Below are 23,319 nucleotides of genomic sequence, written 5' to 3'. Positions count from 1 at the left end.
ATTAGGCAGCTAAATTACTCAATTGTATAAAAATATTTTAAGTTTAATTTTTTTAAAGAACGTCTAGGGCCCTGTGCCGAGGTTTTTCTTGCAGCTTCTTTTCCCCGGCTATACATACAGGTTGTGAGAAGCTGCAGTACCTAGTTTTAGGCGGATGAGACGTTCGTTATGTTAAAATTGACGATTCAAAGTGTAACTATGTTGCCTATTGTATAAAGATATTTTTAAATTTGTATTTGAACATAGCATAAGGTGATATAGTCGTGAGCTATATCATGTACCCACTTTAGAACCCTGTCGCACTATCATATTTGACATTTAATGAGACTTACGGTTTAATTTGTTAAAAAAGTTAATGTGACATGGTACTAAAGTGTATACATATTAATGCTCGTGACTGTACCTATAACTTATAACAACACTGCCGTCGCGTGTCGTTTTAAAAGCCCATCGCGATATTACCACTGACCTACTTCCATCCATTACTGAAATCGAGGGGCGGGCTTAGTGTCCGATAGCGATTTATGGCAGTAAGTAATGTCGTGGAGGTGGTGGCCATATTTCCGAGAAATGCATTTTCGGAGGTATGTGACTGGTTTTCGCGTAGGTTGTTCTCTAGCCATAGAGGCAGCCAATCAGCTCGCGACACCAAACACTTCAGGACCCCGATACCGACCCCGCCGGCGTGGTCGACGATTTCCCTCATTCAGCGCTTATCGCTATCGACCCACTAGGGTCGATTAATTCTTTCAAATATTTTTCCTCCCAGACGACGCCCTGAGCCGAGGTTCGCGCCCAACTAAGCACCCTCAGGCCTGTTGTCTTAAACGTTGTACCGGGTGAGAGCCTTCAGCGCTCCCCATTTGTCCGGCAAAGTAGTTAATGCCATCTGCGGCAAATCTACAATAAGTCACGTCAAGAAAAAAGCGCAGGTTGTCATGCAGACCCTGAACCCTGTTGGCAAATTATTCCGTATCTACTTAGGACATTTCAAGTTCTGGCTGATAAAAAAATGTGCCGGCCGGCGGGGTCGGTATCGGGGTCCTTAATGATATGGCCTAACGTTGGCAATCATATCGCAAAATGGGATACTTTTTACGAAACGTCAAAACGAAAGTTTTCTTCGGAGTTTGTATGGAAATACTGTCCTGTCATCAATAAAGCTGTCAAATGACGTACTCATTATTGCTAAAAAAAATATAGTAATAATTAATTAAATTAATATAAATAAAATTCGATAATAAATCGTAAAGTAAAATTATGATCATCTTAGACTGGCATTTAATTCTAGATTAGCATTTTATATTTTATCTTTGACCTGGTCAAATACTCTATTGAGAGTTCCATTTGAGTTATAACTTAGAAGACCAAAATCTACGTTACGCCCATGTTTAACTATGATTTTTTTTTCACAGAACTCCAGAGGATGAGGAGAGCGAACAAAATGCTCCACTATACAGTAAACAGATGATAAAATCTCCAGAAACTACTGGAAACAGCATCGAAAGTCTAGAAGATGACGATAACCTAACATTCTTCGGCGACGACCTGACTGTCAACTACAATGGCGGCCAGAAACAAGATGGCGGCGACATAGAGACGTTCTCGCCCGCTACCGCTAAGATAGAAAAATACCAGCTCCAAGAACAGGATACTAGTTACAAAATAACAGGTCTTAACGACGAATTTAAATTCAATATTGATAACGATTTGGATTTCAAATCTAGAAGCAAAAGACAAGCGGACGAAACGCCTGGTGAGACCACCGATACTGCGCCGATAGATGGCGCTGTAAGTGATACAAGCGCGCCGAGAGAGGGCGCTGTAAGTAATACTAGTGTGCCGACAGTGGCAACGAAGCCAATCGTTTACAGTAGGATTAGATTAATGGGTTTAAGAGTGGAAGAAGCAGATAAGGAGCCTAAAATCGTAGACGGTGCTATACCAAGTGTACTTAGAGAGACTAACTTCATAATGAGGTTGTTCGGTGAAGGGTTCACGAATGATACGGTGATCGCCTTCACGCATTTCAGTCAGCCGTATGGACACGCCTGCACGCATTTGTTGGAAGACGAATATCATGTAAGTATTATCTTTTTACATAAGTACGGTCACGAGCATAATATGTATACACTTTGGTACCATGTCACATTAACTTTTTTGACAAATTGAACTGTAAGTCTCATTAAATGTCATATATGTTAGTGCGACAGAGTCCTAAAGTGGGTATAGGTCTCGGCAAACTTCTTGAGCATCGACCTTGACTGCGCACAACCGAATTTTAGATCTCTTTGGTGGTGCGGTACGGGCCGCGGGGGCGGGTGAATACCGCATCGACCGGCTATTGGTAGATCAGCCGATACTTCCCCCGCGCACTCTGTCTTCGTCCCTTTGACTCCCGAATACACTTGCGTGCAGTGAAACTGTCACGTTTTTGTTATTGCTCTTTTATTAGATTTTTTTTGTTATTGCTCATTTTTTTAAGTTTAAGAATTAGTTACTAGCACGAGGTCTATGTCTACAGATCCAAAACCTAGCACTAGCTATGGTATTGCTGGTTTCAATCTCATGGAAGGAATATCATACTTACCTGACGATTAGTTTTTTATTAAGTATAAATAATATAATATAAGTTTTAATAAACTATAATAATATAAGTTTAGTTTTATTTACATAATTAAATAATATAATAATTGTTTTTTTTTTTAATGAAGTTAATGAGAATTATTTTCTAATAATCAAAAGTTCATTTTTTTGCACGGAAGTGTACGTGCGCGAACTTTCCCCCACTACGACACTCGATGCTCAAGAAGTTTGCCGGGAGTTATACATCATATTGCCCATGACTGTACATAAATTAATTCACGACAGGATGAAGGAACTATGCAGGGTGTTAGTGACATCGTAACGAAAACTTTGAGAGATGATTCTGACCATGATTCTGAGTTGATATCAAATTAAATTTATCAAAAGTATGAAAATGAAAATAATTAAAAATACACTTTTTCATGAATTTTCTGACAGGAAATTTCATTTGATATATCAACTCAGAATCATGGTTTGAATCATCCCCCTCTGTAGTCGTTACGATGGACGAACTAGAGCATTTTCAATCGCCGTAAAGTCACGCGAAACCCGAAAATAATTGAATATTCCGTATTAGAACTAAATGTCGGTTTTCTTCCAGCGAAGCCATAGGACAGTTACAATTGCCATCTCCTTAGCATTATCCCGTTTTCGCAGGTTCGCTTATCTCACCTGAAAATTTGACTGGTCCGGTATTTTACAGGAGCGACTGCCTGTCTGACTTTCCAACCCGCGAAGAGATAACCAGTCCAGTACTGTTTAGGTCGCGTACCTTCGTAACGCATTTATTGGTAACGTGAGTTTCCTCACGATGTTTTCCTTCACGCACGTGATAATCATTGGTTTAGGCCCGTGCTTGGATTCGAACCAGCAACCTCGCATTGAGAGTCAAGCGTCCAAATTGGCTACCACTGCTCTCGACGTGTCACATAAGTATCGTTGGTACCTAAATCATGGACTTGACTCTTCAACCGCCAAGAAATAATCTAATTGCTTTTTACACTTTTATTTATGTAGTATTTTTTTCCTAGGTGAAATACGCCGAAGAAAACTCCGCCCTCCTAGACATGAAGGCTCCACCACCAATAAAAGACTACAAATTCTACATCTGCGTCAAAAACTCATCATCAGACGTTGAATTCATTCATCAGGGATCCGAAGAATGGAAGATACTGGCCACACATAACAAACTCCTTCCTTTATGGGTGTCCATTATCCTGATCATCATTCTCCTTGTCCTGGCTTCTTTGTTCTCTGGTCTTAACCTGGGTCTGATGGCTCTGGACAGGACAGAGTTGAAGATTATCGCCAATACTGGCACGGAGAAGGAACGGAAATACGCTAGAGCTATCATGCCGGTCAGGTGAGGTTGTTTTTAGCAATTTAATTTTACTATTTATATTTGTTCTGTCATATCAGGCAAGTAGGCACCGCTACTTCAAAAGCGCACCTCTGATGCGTATTAAACGTTGTACCGGGTGAGAGCCTTCAGCGCTCCCCATTGTCCGGCTAAGTAGTTAATGCTATCTGCGGCAAATCTACAATAAGTCACGTCTAAAAAAAAAGACAACTACCTTCTCTGCATAATCCTGTTTAACGGTTTTGTGAGATTTCAATGCTCGTGTCTGGAGTCTCGCCGCTCCCGGAACATGTTAAGGCATTTTATAATTACCACAGGTCCTACGACAAATACCTTCTCTGCACAATCCTGTTAAACGGTTAAACATTTGAGGAGCTCGGTGGCGCAGCGGTTAACGCGCTCGGTTTGCGATTGTTGAAGTTAAGCAACTTTCGCAAAGGCCGGTCATAGGATGGGTGACCACAAAAAAAAAACTTTTCATCTCGAGCTCCTGCGTGCTTCGGAAGGCACGTTAAGCCGTTGGTCCCGGCTGCATTAGCAGTCGTTAATAACCATCAATCCGCACTGGGCCCGCGTGGTGGTTTAAGGCCCGATCTCCCTATCCATCCATAGGGAAGGCCCGTGCCCCAGCAGTGGGGATGTTAATGGGCTGATGATGATGTTGTGTTGCATAAGATTTCTATGCTCGTCTCTCGAGTCTCGCCGCTCCCGGAACATGTTAAGCATGGCCGGATCGTGAATTTGTGGGGCCCTGGGCTGAAACTACTTGGGGGCCCTTAATACTTAACTAATAGCAAAAAATATTTTAACAGACATTTTTTACTTTTTGGGACCCCGGGGCCCTGGGCTGCAGACCCATTAGCCCATAGGTAGATCCGGTCATGATGTTAAGGCATTTTGTAACTACCACAGGTCCCACGGCAATTACCTTCTCTGCACAATCCTGCTGAGTAACGTGGCTGTGAACAGCACGTTCACCGTCATCCTGGACGACCTCACGTCCGGGCTGGTGGCCGTCATCGGGTCCACGTTGGCCATCGTCTTCATCGCCGAGATCACGCCGCAGGCTATCTGCGCGCGACACGGCTTGCTGATCGGCGCGAAGAGTATTTGGATTATGAAGGTGAGTGGGATATTTATGGTACACAATCGGGGGGTTAATCATAATCATATCATTTATTGCGTTCCACATGGTAGGAGGTTGGTAATATAAGGTGAGTAACACATATGGACCCGGATTGGGCACAGCATTTTAAAGGAGAAGTACAGCATATTTTTAGGCTTAAACATAATAAATGAGAACAAGTATACATAATAATAAAAGAAAACTACTAATCATTACAAAACTCCTGCAGAGTATAAAAACTTTTGTCAATTAGGTACTGTTTTAAACTTCTTTTGAATTTATTTAAATCGGTGCTGTCTGGCAATGCTTTTTAAATCTTATTATATATTTTAACACACAGCGAATGGACCTGAAAGAATAATTTGCAATTTATTGAAAGGTGGTGTGAGGACATAGGTTTTGGGGGCTAAAATGGCCACGTCGAAGCATTTCATCTAAGAAAGCAATATTGCTATTTATATATATGTGAACCCACAACAACCCAAAAAAACTTAATGTCATGTAAGAAATGTACTGTGCTGGAGTTCCATGAATAAATAAATAAATAAATAAATAATTTTTTTTTCTTTTATTAAATAAAAATAACAACCTTAATCTAATACAATTTACTGTCCACCAAAATGGAGGGCCATTTGAACGTGGACTAGCCATCATCACTGGCGTGACGTACAAAGAAGTATTATTATCCAAGATCGACAATTAGTTGAGTGTAGGTACGCAGCGTGAGCACATCTCGTCACACACACACACACCGAATAAACCCATATAAATAAACCCATATAAATCATGTCGGTCTGTCAAAATACGACCAAAATCAGGTGTCACGCATGGTATAAGAAAACGAGGTATGCTCAATCCTATGACAAGTCGCCATTGCTAGCCCTTGTGACGTAAGGCTTTTCGGCGGGAAACGGGAACGGGACAGTTGCTTTCTTCATTGAGTAATCTAAATAATTAATACGAAGTGGTGTTTTGTGGTTAATCATCGTATTAAGTTAGTAGGAAGACATTCGCGAGTGTTATTATATTGGAGTATTCAATAAACAAAGTGTATCTGCCTATTTTCGCTTCGTGCCGGGAAGCCGCTTCATAACTCAAAAGTTTATGCGGACTTTTGAGTTAATTCGTTTGGGGTTCGGAGTAGGAGTCTACTCCGAGGGTGGGGGCTTAGGTTTCATCATCATCACCTTTCATCATTTCATTAATCATCAAGAAAAAAAATACGTGAGACATGGCTGTATGGGCATAGTTCCCTTTGCCTTACCCTTCGGGGAAAAACAAAACAAAAAAAAAAAAATGATGACGTAAGTGTTACCATTAAATTGGTATCTCCAATGTCTCCAACATGTCAAATTCATATTCAAAAATATCTTTATTCAGTTGGTAATATAGTTACACTTTGAATCGTCAATTTTTACATAACGAACGTCTCATCCGCCTAAAACTACTGCAGCTTCTCAGAACCATGTCTCCAATGTCTCCAAGGATGTAAATTTTATTATTGACGATTTAGTAAGTTGAATTACTGACTAATGTATTTACTTGTCACGATTACTTGTGTGAAAGTTCAAAATTTCCTTGCAAAATAAATATAAAAACATTGGTCGTGGGTAATTTATTTTTTACAAAATGGCAACACAGGGCGGGATGACGTCAGCTGGGCTAACCTTCAAATATTAGCTGTCACTTTAGAGCATACCATTTTCTTATACCATGATCTTTATAATGTTAAAAGTGTAGTATTTACTATTTATTTTTGCAGGCCAGTGTATAATCTGTGCTTTCTAAGTTTCCATCTAATAATTGTAATGACTTATTGACCAGATCGTGATGGGTATCTGCGCCCCGCTGGCGTGGCCGACGAGCAAGCTGTTGGATTACTTCCTCGGGGAGGAGATCGGCACACATTACAACAGGGAGAGGCTAAAGGAACTTGTCAAGGTATGAATTTCTTCGAAAACTTAACTTCTTTTTCATATAAACAGGGTAACTGTCAGTATTATTCAGAGGCGGAGAACAGGAGTCCTAGTACGGCTTTGTAATAGACTACTCTGGGCGCCATCCCACTCGCGTCAAACAAAGTACTTCGGGGCGGAAGGCAAGAGGGAAACCACTGCCCAATTTTCCCTAAAAAGTAGTATGGAGAATGCTACACCGACAAGAGCGTGGCTCTTAAATTGGTAATGATAAGGGTATTAGTGACATCGTAACGAAAACTTTGATGGATGATTTAGACCATGACTCTGCGGAGAGTTGCCGTTCTATACACATGTGGTCACGAGCATTAATATGTATACACTTTGGTACCATGTCACATTAACTTTTATGACAAATTGAACTGTAAGTCTCATTAAATGTCAAATATGTTAGTGCGACAGGGTCCTAAAGTGGGTACATTATATTGCTCATGACTGTATATAAACAGCCTATATACGTCCCACTGCTGGGTACAGGCCTTTCTATACGTAGTATTATTTCTTTTCCATCAGGTAACCAACCACGTGAACGACCTGGACAAAGAAGAAGTGAACATAATCTCCGGAGCCCTGGACCTGCGCAAGAAGAGCGTCAAGGAGGTGATGACCAAGCTGAAGGACTGCTTCATGCTGCCCATCGACAGCGTGCTCGACTTCGAGACCATGACTGAGATTGTTAAGTCTGGTGAGGATGAAGACTGCTGTAGTTCGCTATATTGCATGCGGGATTCACACCCCATCAACACAACACAACACAACAACAAAACAAACGAAACAAAACACAACGACAAAACACAAACGAAACAAAACACAACAACATCAACAAAAACATCTTTATCTTACATTGTTTTAAGTTTACGCATAATAACAGGTTCTTACCGCGTTTAAATTGAACATTCCGATATCAAAAACATAAACAAGCGGCAAAGAAAGAGGGTAGACAGATATGTCTGCCCGTAGAAAATTATGGATCTACCTACTCCACTCCAATCTCATCAGTCATCCCGTGATCATGGCACTTGCAACAGTGTCGAAATATCGGGAGTCTCATATCCGCATTTAAACGCGGTAAGAACCCGTTATTATGTGCTTTAATTATCTTTATCTTAACCCACTCTATAATTTGTATTTAAATGACTTAGTAGCATATAAATAAAATTAAATATTCTAATTATAAAAAAATACAGCATTCAGCAATACAGAACCCGGGACCTCCGGATCGTGAGCCCAACGCTCAACTCGACTACGGAGGTCGTTGAGACTCTTAAGAGTTTTAATAACAGGGGCATTTTCACCTTAGGTACGGTCACGAGCATTTATATGTATACACTTTGGTACCATGTCACATTAACTTTTTAACAAATTGAACTGTAAGTCTCACTAAATGTCAAATATGTTAGTGCGACAGAGTCCTAAAGTGGGTACATTATATTGCTCATGACTGTACGTTCCTGGGAACGGCTGTGAAGTAGCTTTTTATATTCTGCAAACGTACCCTAACAACTTGGTTAAAAAATATTAATTATGATGAATGTGAGAATTTACTACAAACTATTTACTAAAAACAATAATCTATTACCATTATACGTATACCTATTAAGGAATCAAATTATAGGATAGTAACTACACTCGCATGCACAACACGAGCACACTCCTCCTGTCTAGTGGCTTCAAAACCGACCCCAAGACTTTCGTCGTAGGGCTAGACAGGAGGAATCTACCCTCATTACCCGAGCCCACACTCCCACCACCACACGCCCACACTTACACACACGTACACACACGCACGCACACACACGCACGCACACACACACAGACACATACACACACACATACACACATTATACAAACATTCTTTAATTGCTTATTTGTAAAACGTAAAGGTAACAAAACTTTCTTACCTATTTACTACTGTTATAGAAGAGCGGGGTCTCCTGGTACAGGCATATTTTGCTTAAAAGGAGGCTCCAGTAACTAGTTTAAGAAAAACATGTAAGAAAAGAAAATAAATACTTTTTGATTTTTTTTTTGATATTAAAACCTCGTTGCGCAGGCTACTCCCGCATCCCGGTGTACGAGGGCCACCGCGGCAACATCATCACGGTGCTGTTCATCAAGGACCTCGCGTTCGTCGACCCCGACGACAACACCCCGCTGCGCACGCTCTGCCAGTACTACCAGAACCCGTGCAACTTCGTCTTTGAGGACGTCACGCTTGACGTCATGTTGAAGCAGTTTAAAGAAGGTAAGGAGGGGGGGGGGAATTTCTTTTCTTCAGGTTTCCGCGGCTAGCGATGCGCCAATGACAAATGGGGGGAGGGTATTCTATTGGTGCTAATTTCTGTAAACACCATCTAATTTTATTTTAAGTTATACCTGTCATTTTCTTATCCGCCGAAAAGGAAAGGGACGGGTAATCGACAAGCATAAAATTTATGGAACACACGTCAACTTTAAGCGCAAATCTAAACCAATCGTCTAAAAAATTTACATCAGTCAATAACCCGACACAGTTAAGTAGACAGCACGTCAAACGGATTGCATAACAGCGACTTACCTTTTTGATTCGCCCGGGTTGTTCATTCATTTAATCATTCTTCCTAAAATTAAGAGCTGTGAATCATCCGTCCCTTTCCTTTTCGACGGATATGAAAATGACGGATATAACTTAAAATAAAATTAGGCGGTGTCTGCAGGAATCGGGGCCATTAATAAACTAATCTCAGCTGAGACTGCCCTCAAGATCATGCTCAAGTCCCTGATTTTATATAAGAACTGTCACATTGACATTAGAGATTAGTTTATTAATACAACCCCTAATGTGGTGCCTTATAAAAAATATTTTTAAAACCACAATTAATTTTAATTTTCCCGCCCTTTTATATGTCTTTATTGTCTATGTTCTGAAACCTACACAAAAATGTATATCTATGGTGTGTGTAGACTACTGAAGACTTTATTACTGAAATTTGACAAAAGAGAACTTAATTACATAAGACATTATTTATCGGATTTTACAACAAGATATAAAACTGAAGACGTTATATTTCGGATTTGACGAAATAAATTACTACGGAAGACCTTCCTGAAATTGAACAGCAAAGGAAATGTACTGAAGACTAGGCAGCATGGTCTTATGATCTTAGCCTGACCCTCAAATGGGCAAAAGGAAAAAAAATATATCTATGGTGTAAGCTTTCTGGCGGGAACGGAAACGGGACGGTTGCTTTATTTATTTATTTATTTGTACACAATAAAACAGACACAAGGAACATACGAAGAAAACAGATAGTACAAGTAAGCGTATCTCTAAAAAGAAATTAAATAATCTCTTATTATTTTTTCTCTTTGCTTTGTTATTGAATAATCTAAATAATTAATACGAAGTGGTGTTTTGGCTGAGATGAACAGGTTTTTACGTGTTCGAGACTTGAATTGAAAACTTCTCTCCTTACAATCCGTCGTCTTTGAAGGTCACCAATATGGGGATGAGTACCGGCTGATACTAATCCCACTTTATTTTGTCATCGATTACTTCCGTAGTAGGTACCGGGGTGTTCGTTGTAAATCACACACACGAGTTCAGTATGATAACGGTATAATAAATAAACACTATCACAACTACATATTAGTCACGTTGAACGAATTAAGAACGATCACAAGGGTATTAGGATAAAATACGAATAATAAAATAGAAAAAGCAACACTCCGGTCTAGTTGTTGAGCGCCATATTGAAAATTGACCGACCCCGCGCGGGCGAGGGAAAGGTCCCTTATTGGCCGTGCAATAGGGTAGGCGGGAGATTTGAACTGCCACAATCGCATTAAGTTGGCCTCTTAATGTGGGGCAATTCTGTCGATGCATGTAGAGCTTTAGGGGTGCAGAAAAAGTGCATGCGTGCTATAAATAATGCTTGGTCCCTGGATAGTTGCAAACCTCTGTTTCAAAAATGTAACGTGTTGCCCTTACCTTGCATGTACATAAAAGATGCCTGCATTTTTGTAAAATCACAAAAACATTATTTCAAAAAATGTAGTGAAGTAAGTACAAGACAACTTAGAAGACAATACGCAAACGTACTATACCAGCCTCCTTGTCGTGCGTATATTTATAAAAAAAATGTTTATAACATGTGTGTCATAATTTTTAACAATTTACCTGAAAATTTAAAGGAATTAAATATGATAGAATTTAAGAATGATTTAACGAAATGGTTATTACATATGTGTTTTTATAGTGTCAACGAATTCTTTAACTATAGGAATAAGTCTTAATAATAAAATAATTAGGTATATGTATAAATATTTGCACACCTGCTTGCAGGTTGAATACATGCACTGTTTTACTTAGAATAAGATCTTTAACTTTGTGTTCTTGCAAATAAATGATTGATTAATTGATTGATTGATTGATTGATTAGCCGGAAAACAAGATGCAGTAACAAATTCAACGTATGAATTATACAAACGCCTACACTTTCGCTGGAAACTTCTCGTCGCCAAAAATCCCGCGATTCATTAAATGTTCACATTATATCACGTTGACCCACTTTACTTGCTAACTGAACTCTGGAAATAAACGGAGATCGAGGGGAGTTATCCAATTTCGCATAGTGTCACCTTGATTCGGCTTTTTGGCGGGAACGGGAACGGGACAGTTGCTTTCTTCATTGAATAATCTAAATAAAAATACGAAGTGGTGTTTTGTGGTTAATGATCGCATTAAGTTAGTCGGAAGACATTCGCGACAGTGTTATTATATCGGAGTATTCAATAAACAAAGTGTATCTGCCTATTTTCGCTTCATGCCAAGAAGCCGCTTCATAACTCGAAAGTTTATGCGGACTTTTGAGTTAATTCGTTTGGGGTTCGGAGTAGGAGTCTACTCCGAGGGTGGGGGCTTAGGTTTCATCATCATCACCTTTCATCATTTCATTAATCATCAAGAAAAAAAAATACGTAAGACATGGCTGTATGGGCATAGTTTCCTTTGCCTTACCCTTCGGGGAAAACCAAAACAAAAAAAAAAGTCACCTTGATTCAAACCACGTACAGTCATGAGCAATATAATGTACCCTAAGATGTACCCACTTTAGGACTCTGTCGCACTAACATCTGACATTTAGTGAGACTTACAGTTCAACTTGTCAAAAAAGTTATTGTGGCATGGTACCGAAGTGTATACATATTAATGCTCGTGACCGTACGTAATAGCCTTTTTACTCGACTGGTAATGTTTTTGCAAAATCACATTTGTGGTGTCTTTGAATACATTTTCACAGTCGATTTTTGAGTCGACAACACTACGGATCGGGTCTTTTTGGTCTTCTTCTTCTCTCGTGTGGGTTGTGAGGTGGATGAACCAACCCTATCAACCCTGGTGGCATGGTTACTATTGAGGCTGACATGACTCATGTAACGATTACTCACTTACATCAGTAAGTAGTAACCGGGACCAACGGCTTAACGTTCCGAAGCACGGATCGCCTTACTTTCGGACAATCCGGTGATCAGCCTGTAATGTCCTAACCAAACTAGGGATTACTAAGTAATTTTTGTGAGATTTCCCACCGGGATTTGAACCCGAGACCTCCGTATCGTGAGCCCAACGCTCAACTAGTGAACCACGGACGCCGTTGGGTGCATTTTGAATATTACAAATATTCCAGGCGCCAAAAATACTAGACACATGGAATCGGTGAAGGTCATCTATGATTCATTGAAGGCAGACGTTGTAAAAATAAACGAAACTTCTGTAATCCGACAAGGGAAACCTGTTCACATTAAAAAAGATAGGATTTTTACTTTCAAGTTTGCACTTTAATTATTTAATATATTTTTAACTTTTAAAATAGTTCTCGGCTTCATGGCTGGCGAAATATTTATACTAAATTAATTCATGTAAGTATTGTTAGACTGTGTCTATGAAACTGTAATTTATTAATGTATAATTTATAAAGACTTTTGAAATCAATCAATCAATATATCTTTAATAACAACATGGGAACTGATATTAGCCAACCAAATTACTAAGTTATATACTTAACAGTTTTTTATTTTAAAAAATAATGTCTACGGCCCTTTGCCGAGGTTTTTCTTGCAGCTTCTTTCCCCCGGCTATACAGGTTGTGAGAAGCTGCAGTAGTTTTAGGCGGATGAGACGTTCGTTACGTAAAAATGTCCTAAGTTGTGGAGTGCGCAGAGCCAGAAGTAATTAGAAGGCAACACGCAGCCGCGTTTTAAGTATGTTGGCACGCAGGCGCAGTGTGATTTCGTTCACTTCGCATTATGCGCACTGCTAAGGAGTGGAATTCTCTACCGTCTTCTGTATTTCCGAATGCATATAACCCGGGTGCTTTCAAGGCCAGAGTGAACAGGTACCTTCTGGGCGAGCGAGCTCCATCTTAGTCCTCGTCAATGCCTTCGGGCAAGTCTGGGGCCAAGAGCAAACCCATCAAAGGTAAAAAAATATTTTTGTATGAAGTGTCCGATCTGCGCTAAAGTTTTAAACAGACTAGACAGTAATTGTGTTTTATAATGATTGATCCGCACACGTGCGCGTACGTTACGATCGCAGACTTTTTATATTTAGAACAATTGTCCGCCATTATTTATGTTTTAACGTAAAGTACGATCTTTGAGACGAATTACGATGGGAGCGCCGGTTCGATCCCCGGTACCTTTTTTTTTGACGGGACTTATTGTAGATTTGCCGCAGATGGCATTAACTACTTGGCCGGACAAATGGGGAGCGCTGAAGGCTCTCACCCGGAACCCCGGTACCGGACTTGTACCAATGAGTTATTAATTTATCTTAAACTAGCGACCCGCCCCGGCTTCGCTCGGGTGCAATGCTGTGGAAAAAATGAAATTATTAACGACGTCACATTAAAATCCTCAAAAATAACAGTATTTCTCTACTATTTAATGGATGTTATTATACATATAAACCTTCCTCTTGAATCACTCTATCTATTAAAAAAAACCGCATCAAAATCCGTTGCGTAGTTTTAAAGATTTAAGCGTACATAGGGATATAGGGACAGAAAAAGCGACTTTGTAGTGATGCAGTTGTCATTATACAGTTGGCTCGACCATTACAGACGGCGATACGGCTCACCTATCACGTTGGTCTAACAGAAAGCTCGGTGAAGTGCGGGTACTTAGTACTTAAATCTTGTTAGTTCGGTTAGTTAGTCAAATTCAAACTCAAAAATATCTTTATTCATTAGGTAACAGATTTACACTTTGAATCAAAATTTTTTACATCGTGATTTTATTTTTTCTTCTTTTGACTTCTTGTACTACTTCTAACTACTTGGCCGGACAAATAGGGGGCGCTGAAGGCTCTCACCCAGTACAACGTTTAAGACAACAGCCCTGAGGTTGCCCAGTTGGGCGCGAACCTCGGCTCAGGGCGTCGTCTGAGAGGAAAAATATTTGAAAGATTTAATCGACCATAGTGGGTCGCTGAAGTGAAGCGCTGATTGAGGGAAGTCGTCGACCACGCCGGCGGGGTCGGTATCGGGGTCCTGAAGTGTTTGGTGTCGCGAGCTTATTGGCTGCCTCTATGGCCTGCAACTACCAGAAGGTTTGGGGGAGCTATGAAAGTCGTCAGGTTATTTTATGTATTTGTCTATTGTCAACAGGTCATAAAGGCCACATGGCGTTTGTCCAGCGCATAGACAGAGAGGGGGATGGCGACCCGGTCTACGAGACCGTGGGGCTGGTAACCCTGGAAGACGTCATTGAGGAGATGATCCAGGCGGAGATCGTCGATGAGACTGACGTCATCAGTGAGTATAATTAATTTAACACAGAGTGTTAGTGACATCGTAACGAATACTGAGGAGGATGATTCAGACCACGGTTCTGGGTTGATATCAAGTGGAATTTTCCGTCGCGAAAGTATAGAATTGAAAATAATTTTAAAAAAGTAAGAAAATCATGATTTTTGCGACGGAAAATTTTACATGATATTAACTCTGAATCATCCCCCTGAGTACTCGTTACGATGTCACTAACAACCTGTATGTAGTAATGTCTCCGCGAATTAGAAATTACATAGAAATAAATCCTACTTTTCTCTCTCTCCTCTTCGTCTCTTTCTTAGTTTTCTTCTCTTGCTTCTCCTCCTTATGTTTCTTCTCGTTTTTATCTTTCTTCTCGTTTTTATATTTCTTTTCTTTATTTCTTTATTAAGTAATATTTTTTTTCTCCCCAGGCGACAACCGTACCAAGAAGCGCCTCCCGCGGCCCATCAACAAGTTCCAGGACCTGGCGTCGTTCGCCGGCCACCAGCACCAGCGCGTGCACGTCTCTCCGCAGCTGGTGCTCGCCACCTTCCAGTTCCTAAGCGCCAGTGAGTTCACGTTCCATTGGTCTAGACTGTGCATCTGGTGCATCAGCTTGGTTCTCAAACGGGGAGCACCGGTTCGAACCTCGGTATATGACTTGTATCTTCTCTCGTGTGTTGTGTGGATGACCGACCTCGTTAAACCTGGTGTCAGGGTTATTATTGAGCCATCAAAGGCCCCTGACATACCAACCTCATAACCCGCACGATAGAAGTCACGCTTACTCTCAACTTGGCTATAGGATGCTACCGCGTATTCGTAAGGGAGCAATGATGTGGCGCTCGCGGAAATGTTCTCACTTTGGGAATATTCCCGGCAGTAAAAAGGTAAAGGTTGGTGATCCACCTCATAACCCACACCATAGAAGAAGATGCCGTATGCGGCAAATCTGCAATGAGTCACGTCACATAGGGTGGTATTAATAAACTAATCTCAGCTTCGAGACTGCCCTGAAGATCATGTCAATGTGGCAGTTCTCATATAAAAACAGAGACTTGAGCATGATCTTGAGGGCAGTCTCAGCTGAGATTCACCCATAGTCACATAGCTTATTTGATGTTTTTTTTTTTTATGTAACTTAGATTCTCTGTTGACTTCATCTTTTTGGATGTTGAAGAAAAAGAAACATAAATGAATCTTCAACTGTTTCTTTTAACAGGCGTTGACGCATTCCGTCCGGAGGTGATCTCGGAGACGGTGCTGCGCCGGCTGCTGAAGCAGGACGTGATCCAGCACATCAAGCTGCGCGGTGACGAGGCGAAGGACGACCCCAAGCGATACGTCTTCCAAGAGGGCAAGCCGGTAAGACCTTACTAAGGCCTTTGACACTGTATACAGCGTGCTAGTGATCACCATCACTAATTTAAGAGCCACGCGTAAAGTTTATTAAGAAGATTTGACGTTAAATTGGTTCAAACGCTTCCTCTTAGATCTATAAATTCTATTTAGACAGGAATCAGTAAGATCTGAACCTTATACTAGTAACTCTTTACTTGAAAATTTTGGTGTACCTCAAGGGAGCATATTGGGTCCTACATTATTCATTATTTACATGAAAGTCATAGTGCCTTTGACTACGAGATACATACATGCATACATAAAAATCACGCCCGTAATCCGTAAAAGGGTGGGCACACAGCGTACTAAACCTTTTCTATGGTGATTTTATGCTATTTTTTTTAATTATTACGCAGGTGGATTACTTCGTGCTGATCCTGGAGGGTCGCGTGGAGGTGACGGTGGGCAGGGAGAACCTGGTGTTCGAGGCCGGGCCCTTCACATATTTCGGTGTGCAGGCGCTGACGCAGAACGTGGGGCTTGGTGAGTTCACTTCCAAATTCAAAATATTTATTTCGGAAACTAGTCCATATTATGTTAGTAACAGAAAGCTTAGCCTAGTATTAGCAACAGATTCGAAAGACGACAACGTAAAAAAATAAAATAAAATAAAAATCATTTAAAAATACTAATTAATAAATTTAAAAAAAATGTTTTTTTTTTTTTTAATTTATGAGGCTACCGTGTGGTGACGATGGTCTCACAAACCTAAATTTTTATTTTGTATATTTTTTTACCTACCTAGTGTAATAATAATTACTAACAAAGTTTTAAGGGCATTGTTACTAACATTCTATGGACTTAAGTTGTATGAAAATAAATAAATTTTATTTTTATTTTTTTATTTATTTCAGACATGATAGTCCATATTACTTAATTTACACACTGCTATTAATAATAAAACTAAAATACAATAAAATTAAAATTACTTACATAATTATTATAAAACAAACACGAAGGAAAAAATAATAATAATTTAATTTTGAAAATTAATTATAATTACATATAAAAAATAAAATCAGCAACATGAGACCGGCCCGAGTCACCGGGCCCGGGTCAGCTTGATATCAATTTTCTTCTTCTTATCGTGTGGGTTGTGAGGTGGAATACCAACCTCATCAACCCTGGTGTCAGGGTTATGTTTGAGCCGCCAAAGGCCCCTGACATGACTCATGTAACGACTACTTACATCAGTAAGTAGTAACAGGGACCAACAGCTTATCGTTCCGAAGCACGGATCATCTTACTATCGGACGATCAGGTGAACCTGTAATGTCCTAACCAAACTAGGGTTCACAATGTGCGCACAGCCACAAATACAAACAACTTGCAGCCACTGTTGATACGAAGTCCTAAGATGGATATTCCAGGCACATCACTGGTCCCCACCGGGATTCGAACCCAGGACCTCCGGGTCGTGAGCCCAAAGCTCAACCACTGGCCCACGGAGGTTGACATTTAAGTTATTGACGTGTTTATGTATTGCCAGCGGAGTCTCCAGCACCGTCAACCCTGGGGTCCCTGCAGAACCTTAACATGGACTCGATGCTTCGCCACACGTTCGTCCCTGACTACTCCGTTCGGGCTATCGCTGAACTATACTACCTCACTATTAAGAGGTACGTAATATTTATTTATTTATTTATTTTTCTACTCCTCTACTTTAATCTGGCATTTAAATAACCAAAAAGTCTAATATAAGTACATACATAATTAAACTCTTTGAAAAAGTGTACGCTCTATGGCCTATAAAAGCATTGTTTACAAAGTGTAACTGTACTATAATGTCGCCACAAAAGCATTGTTGTTGTTTTTTTTTTTGACCTGGAAACTGGCACCTTTACTTTGTTTGGTGCCATAGATATACTATAAAAAAAAAGTATACATTTGCCGCCATTTTCCCGCGCGTTGGAAATTAAATTGGAAATTTTTTGTGTTTCGTTTAAAATTACGTCGTCGTAGAAAAAGTATTGTATGCAACGTTGTATAACTAGGTCAAAAAATGCTCGTGGCGTCTCTTATTGCGATGTTCGCCAAGGCTCACATCGCAACTCACGCCACTCGCATTTTTTGACCCTTCTTATACAACTGTTGCATAAAATACGTCATCAATATCATCAATTGTATGTACTAAACCGAGTTGCATGACGCGGTCAGGAGTGGAGGCCGCTCGCTGCCTAACTCGGGCATCAGTCCGCCACAACTGAACATTTAGTTAATAGTTTTATATTTGCCATTGTCATCTACTTATATTGACATATTTTGCGAAATAAAGATTATTATTATTAGATAGATAAATAGATAGATATAGCCTTTATTATGGACTTATTGTATAACATTTTTTTTTTAGCTTATACATAATATTAAAAAAGAAATAAAGATGTGTTTAATTATGCTCTTGGTCCATTTGTCTTTTGACAAAGGCCTCCTCCAGCTCTTTCCACTTATCCCTGTCTCTCGCCAGCCTTCTCCACATATTTCCCGCTGTATTTTTTATCTCTTCTTCCCATCTCTTAATTGGTCTTCCTCTCTTTCTTGTTCCGTATCTGGGGTACCACTCGGTTACGTCTTTTGTCCATTTCTCAATTTTTTCTCGCATCATATGTCCAGTCCCTTATTATTATTGATTTATTAAGGTACATTCAACATTACAGTAAGACCCAATGTGCTGTATGACGAGAAAACAATTTTCAAACTAAAACAACAAAAATAAACATTGAATGAAAAAAAAAGGAAACAAAAAGAAAAATAACACTACTTATAAATAACATGAAAAACACTAAAGGAAATTACAATTTCAAAATTAAAAAGTAAACTATCACACAAAAATAAAAATAATAATAGAAAATACAAAACAGTAAAAATATAAAGCCTAAGGTGATAAAAACTACCTATTTCTCCCATCAGGGGGGTTAAAATGGCAACATCGAAGCAATTCGTCTAAGAAAGCAATGTTGCAATTTGACATTAGCGCATATCAAAGTAAGTGCGCAATGCAAACAAATGTCAAATAGCAATATTGCTTTCTTAGATGAATTGCTTCGACGTAGCCATTTTAACCCCCCAGGTGTCGCTACACGCGCTTACACGTGCCTACGTGCCTACCGAAGCACGGATCTTTTTACTTTTTGGACAATCAGGTGATCGGCCTGTAATGTCCTAACCAAACTAGGGATCACAAAGTGATTTTTGTGATTTGTCCCCACCGGGATTCGAACCCGGGACCTCCGGATCGTGAGCACAACGCCCAACCACTGGACCACGGAGGCTGTTATAACACAGTTATAGTTATCTGGCAGTAAAAACACAGTTACCTTACTATCACAAAAGTGGGAGCACTTACATTAAGAATTTACTTCCCAGATCCATGTACTTAGCTGCCAAGCGCGCCACTCTGATGGAGAAGGGTGCCCTCAACAAAGGAGGCACCAACGAACAAATTGAACCGGAAGTCGACAAGGTAAGCACGTTATACATACATACTAGAGATGCACCGACTAGGCGCCGACTAGTCGGGAAAGCCGATTAGTCGGGAAAGCCGATTAGTCGGTAAAGCCGACTAGTCGGGAAAGCCGACTAGTCGGGAAAGCGGACTAGTCTGTAAAACCGATTAGTCGGGAAAGCCGACTAGTCTGTAAAACCGATTAGTCGGGAAAGCCGACTAGTCGGGAAAGCCGACTAGTCGGAAAGTCGCTTGCCCTATTGCCATTAACCGGACGCAAATCCTGGAAACCACGACATATCAAGAAATCTGTCAGTCAGTATCCATAATTTTAAGAATAATTATTATATTCTATATAATATTTCTTCTAGCTACTTCGCGAAGGTGACTACAGAGTAGACAACATCAAGGAAGAAGCGCCTCCCAAACCGGTAAATATCTTAATACATACATAAACTCACGCCCGTAAACCCCAATGGGGTGCGCAGAGCCACAAATACAGGACAACTTGCAGCCACTGTTGATACGAAGTTTTAAGATGGATCCGTTCACATCACTGGTCCCCACCGGGATTCGAACCCGGGACCTCCGGATCGTGAGCCCAACGCTCAACCACTGGACCACGGAAGCCTTTATAGCTTAGGTACCTGTAATGGTCTATGATGTTAGTAAGGACACAATCCCTTGTCGGTTTTTACGACACGCCAAGACAAGCAGATGAACTTGTTCTATGTTTTCTATTAGCTCCCAGCCAGTGATGTGCAACGGGAATGTTCCCACTTTGGGAGCATTCAAATTCAAATTCAAAAATATCTTTATTCAGTAGGTAACATAGTTACACTTTGAATCGTCAATTTTTACATAATGAACGTCTCATCCGCCTAAAACTACTGCAGCTTCTCACAACCTGTATAGCCGGGGAAAAGAAGCTGCAAGAAAAACCTCTTGTAATAACTCTTTAATAGTACCGACGCTGGCTTCTTTTCTTTGTCAAATTGTTCTTTCTTCTACTCTGGTCTTATCTGCCTAAAGGTTAGGTCTTCTTCTATCGTGTGGGTTGTGAGGTGGTTTACCAACTCCATCTACCCTGGTGTCAGGGTTACTATTGAGCCGCCAAAGGGCATGACACGGCTCATGTAACGACTACTAACTTACATCAGTAAGTAGTAACACGGCTTAACGTGCCTTCCGAAGCACGGATCATCTTTCTTTCGGACAATCAGGTGATCAGCCAAAAGGTGAAAGGTTAGGTAATAAAGAAAATAAAGCTCTTTTTTAAATAAGTTTTGCGACTTTTTCCTGCCGGTAATATTTCCGGGAACGCCACACGACTCCAAGACCTGCATATAAAATGAAGTACTTATACTAAATTCTTTTTTTTTTGCCGCAAGTTTGTGGATGAGCCTAAGGCCAGATATTAGGTATCTGAAATATCGTAAAATTACATAGTAATGCTTGAATGTGGATTTTTGCATGTACATATGCTCGCCTTATCCTCGTAAGGCCCGGATTTCCAGACACAATAGTTAAACAATGGGATTTGGATTTCAAAAGGACTTTGGGCCTTACGACCTTATAGTAAAATTATGGTATAAGAACAGGAACTAGGAACTAGGGGGTTATAATGGCCACATTGAAGCAATTCATCTACGAAAGCAATATTGCAATTTGACATTTGCGCATATAAAAGTAAGTGCGCAATGCAAACAAATGTCAAATAGCAATATTGTTTTCTCAGATGAATTGCTTCGATGTGGCCATTTTTGCTCAAAACGGACAGCTGACATTTCGAGGTTAGCCCAGCTGACGTCATCAGACCCTGCGTTGCCATTTCGTAAAAAATAAATTACCCACAACAAATGTTTTTATATTTACTTTGCAAGGAAATTTTGTACTTTTAGTAAATTATTTAATTTTTTATTTAACATTTATGTGACAAGTAATACTTTGTAATTAAATACATTAGTCAGTAATTCAATTAATTTTCAATAATAAAATTTACGTCCTTGGAATGTTGGAGATACCAATTTAATGGTAACACAGTGGTAACACATACGTCATCAAAGGGCTAGCAATGGCAGCTTGTCATAGGACTGAGCATACCTGGTTTTCTTATACCATGAGTAAAACCACTTAAACCACTTAGCGCCTTTCTGAGAATTTATGTCCTCTTTTTACACTAGGCTGCACTCTATCTTTCTGTCCTTGGATTAAAATGACCACATCAAAGCAATTCGTCCAAAAAGCAATATTGTTTATTTATTTATTTATTTATTTTATTTAGATAACCAACAGCTTATAAAACAGAACATATAATAAAGTATTTAACAAACCAACTTAAGCTACTTAAAGGTTGTTATTTGACATTTGTTACTTTTATATGCGCAAATTGCCACCGATAAGAGCGCAGCTCTTAAATAGAGAGAGAGAGAGAGATGCATTGATTCGATGTAGCCTTTTAACCCCCTATTTACACACACACATGTTCACTCGACTCTTCCCCCACTCCACTCGGCCTCAGCTGAGCATTTTGGTATTTTAAGGTGACATTTACGCCCTCGACTCGAGGACTTTACTCACTGGAGTGGAGCATGTCATACTGCCAACATAATAACACGAAAATAATGACGTCATGCCTTACTGGAGTAAACTCGAGTTAAGATTGAGGCGCCGTCTAAGGGTGGTATTAATAAACTAATCTCAGCTTCGAGACTGCCCTCAAGATCATGTTAATGTGACAGTTCTCATATAAAAACAGAGACTTGAGCATGATCTTGAGGGCAGTCTCAGCTGGGATTAGTTTATTAATAATACCACCCTAAGAATACCGATTTTGAGCTGAGTTCGACTTGAGATCGCCTCAACTGAGGACGGAGTTGGAAAAAGGTTGGAGTTAACATTTTAGAATACGGATATTTTTTTTGCGCTCCCGCTATAACTATTGTTGTAACTTAGACGTTGAGCACTTTTTTCCTATTAAAAATATATGTACTTTATTTCGTGTGTCCTGTACTGTACATTGTGTAATATCTGCATGTATTTTTATGTATTTTTTTTATTTCTATTTAATATTTTTTATGACGGAAATTCCAGGCTGTCCAGAGTTGCCTTCGTTTAACCTTCTAATTTCATGGATAACAGACATATGCATCTTTTATCTTTGTTTTTGGGTATAATTGATGACCCTTTTTATTAAACCCAGGCACAACACATCTTCCACCCATTATTATTCTGATCAAAATAAAGAGAAGCAATATAGGTAGCAACATAATTCACACTGCTGGGGCACGGGCCTTCCCTATGGATGGATAGGGAGATCGGGCCTTAAACCATCACGCGGGCCCAGTGCGGATTGATGGTTATTAACGACTGCTAACGCAGCCGGGACCAACGGCTTAACGTGCCTTCCGAAGCACGGAGGAGCTCGAGATGGAAACTTTTTGTTTGTGGTCACCCATCCTATGACCGGCCTTTGCGAAAGTTGCTTAACTGCAACAATCGCAGACTGAGCGCGTTTACCGCTGCGCCACCGAGCTCCTCTATTCTATACATAATCTGATCCAAATATCAAGCAACGATTGTTTTTATATATACCTCTGCCATTATAATATTATATTTTTGAATAATTATGTAAA

General features: G+C 40.0%; 1 protein-coding gene across 1 annotated transcript in view; it reads left to right on the top strand.

Moving 5' to 3' along the window:
* Positions 1-23,319, top strand: part of LOC126378826 (unextended protein-like) — a 59,996-nt gene that overhangs the window by 30,133 nt on the left and 6,544 nt on the right. The window contains exons 2-14 of the mRNA XM_050027250.1: positions 1,416-2,082; positions 3,618-3,949; positions 4,859-5,069; positions 6,897-7,013; positions 7,562-7,733; positions 9,102-9,293; positions 14,698-14,844; positions 15,273-15,410; positions 16,064-16,206; positions 16,599-16,725; positions 17,732-17,861; positions 19,606-19,702; positions 20,056-20,115. Coding sequence (XP_049883207.1) covers positions 1,416-2,082; positions 3,618-3,949; positions 4,859-5,069; positions 6,897-7,013; positions 7,562-7,733; positions 9,102-9,293; positions 14,698-14,844; positions 15,273-15,410; positions 16,064-16,206; positions 16,599-16,725; positions 17,732-17,861; positions 19,606-19,702; positions 20,056-20,115 — 2,533 coding nt within the window. The remainder of the gene's footprint in view (positions 1-1,415; positions 2,083-3,617; positions 3,950-4,858; positions 5,070-6,896; positions 7,014-7,561; positions 7,734-9,101; positions 9,294-14,697; positions 14,845-15,272; positions 15,411-16,063; positions 16,207-16,598; positions 16,726-17,731; positions 17,862-19,605; positions 19,703-20,055; positions 20,116-23,319) is intronic.

Source organism: Pectinophora gossypiella, chromosome 27 (genome assembly GCF_024362695.1).
Source record: "Pectinophora gossypiella chromosome 27, ilPecGoss1.1, whole genome shotgun sequence".
Classification (NCBI taxonomy): domain Eukaryota; kingdom Metazoa; phylum Arthropoda; class Insecta; order Lepidoptera; family Gelechiidae; genus Pectinophora; species Pectinophora gossypiella.
Note: the sequence above shows the minus strand (reverse complement) of the source record. Positions and strands in the feature narration are given on the sequence as shown.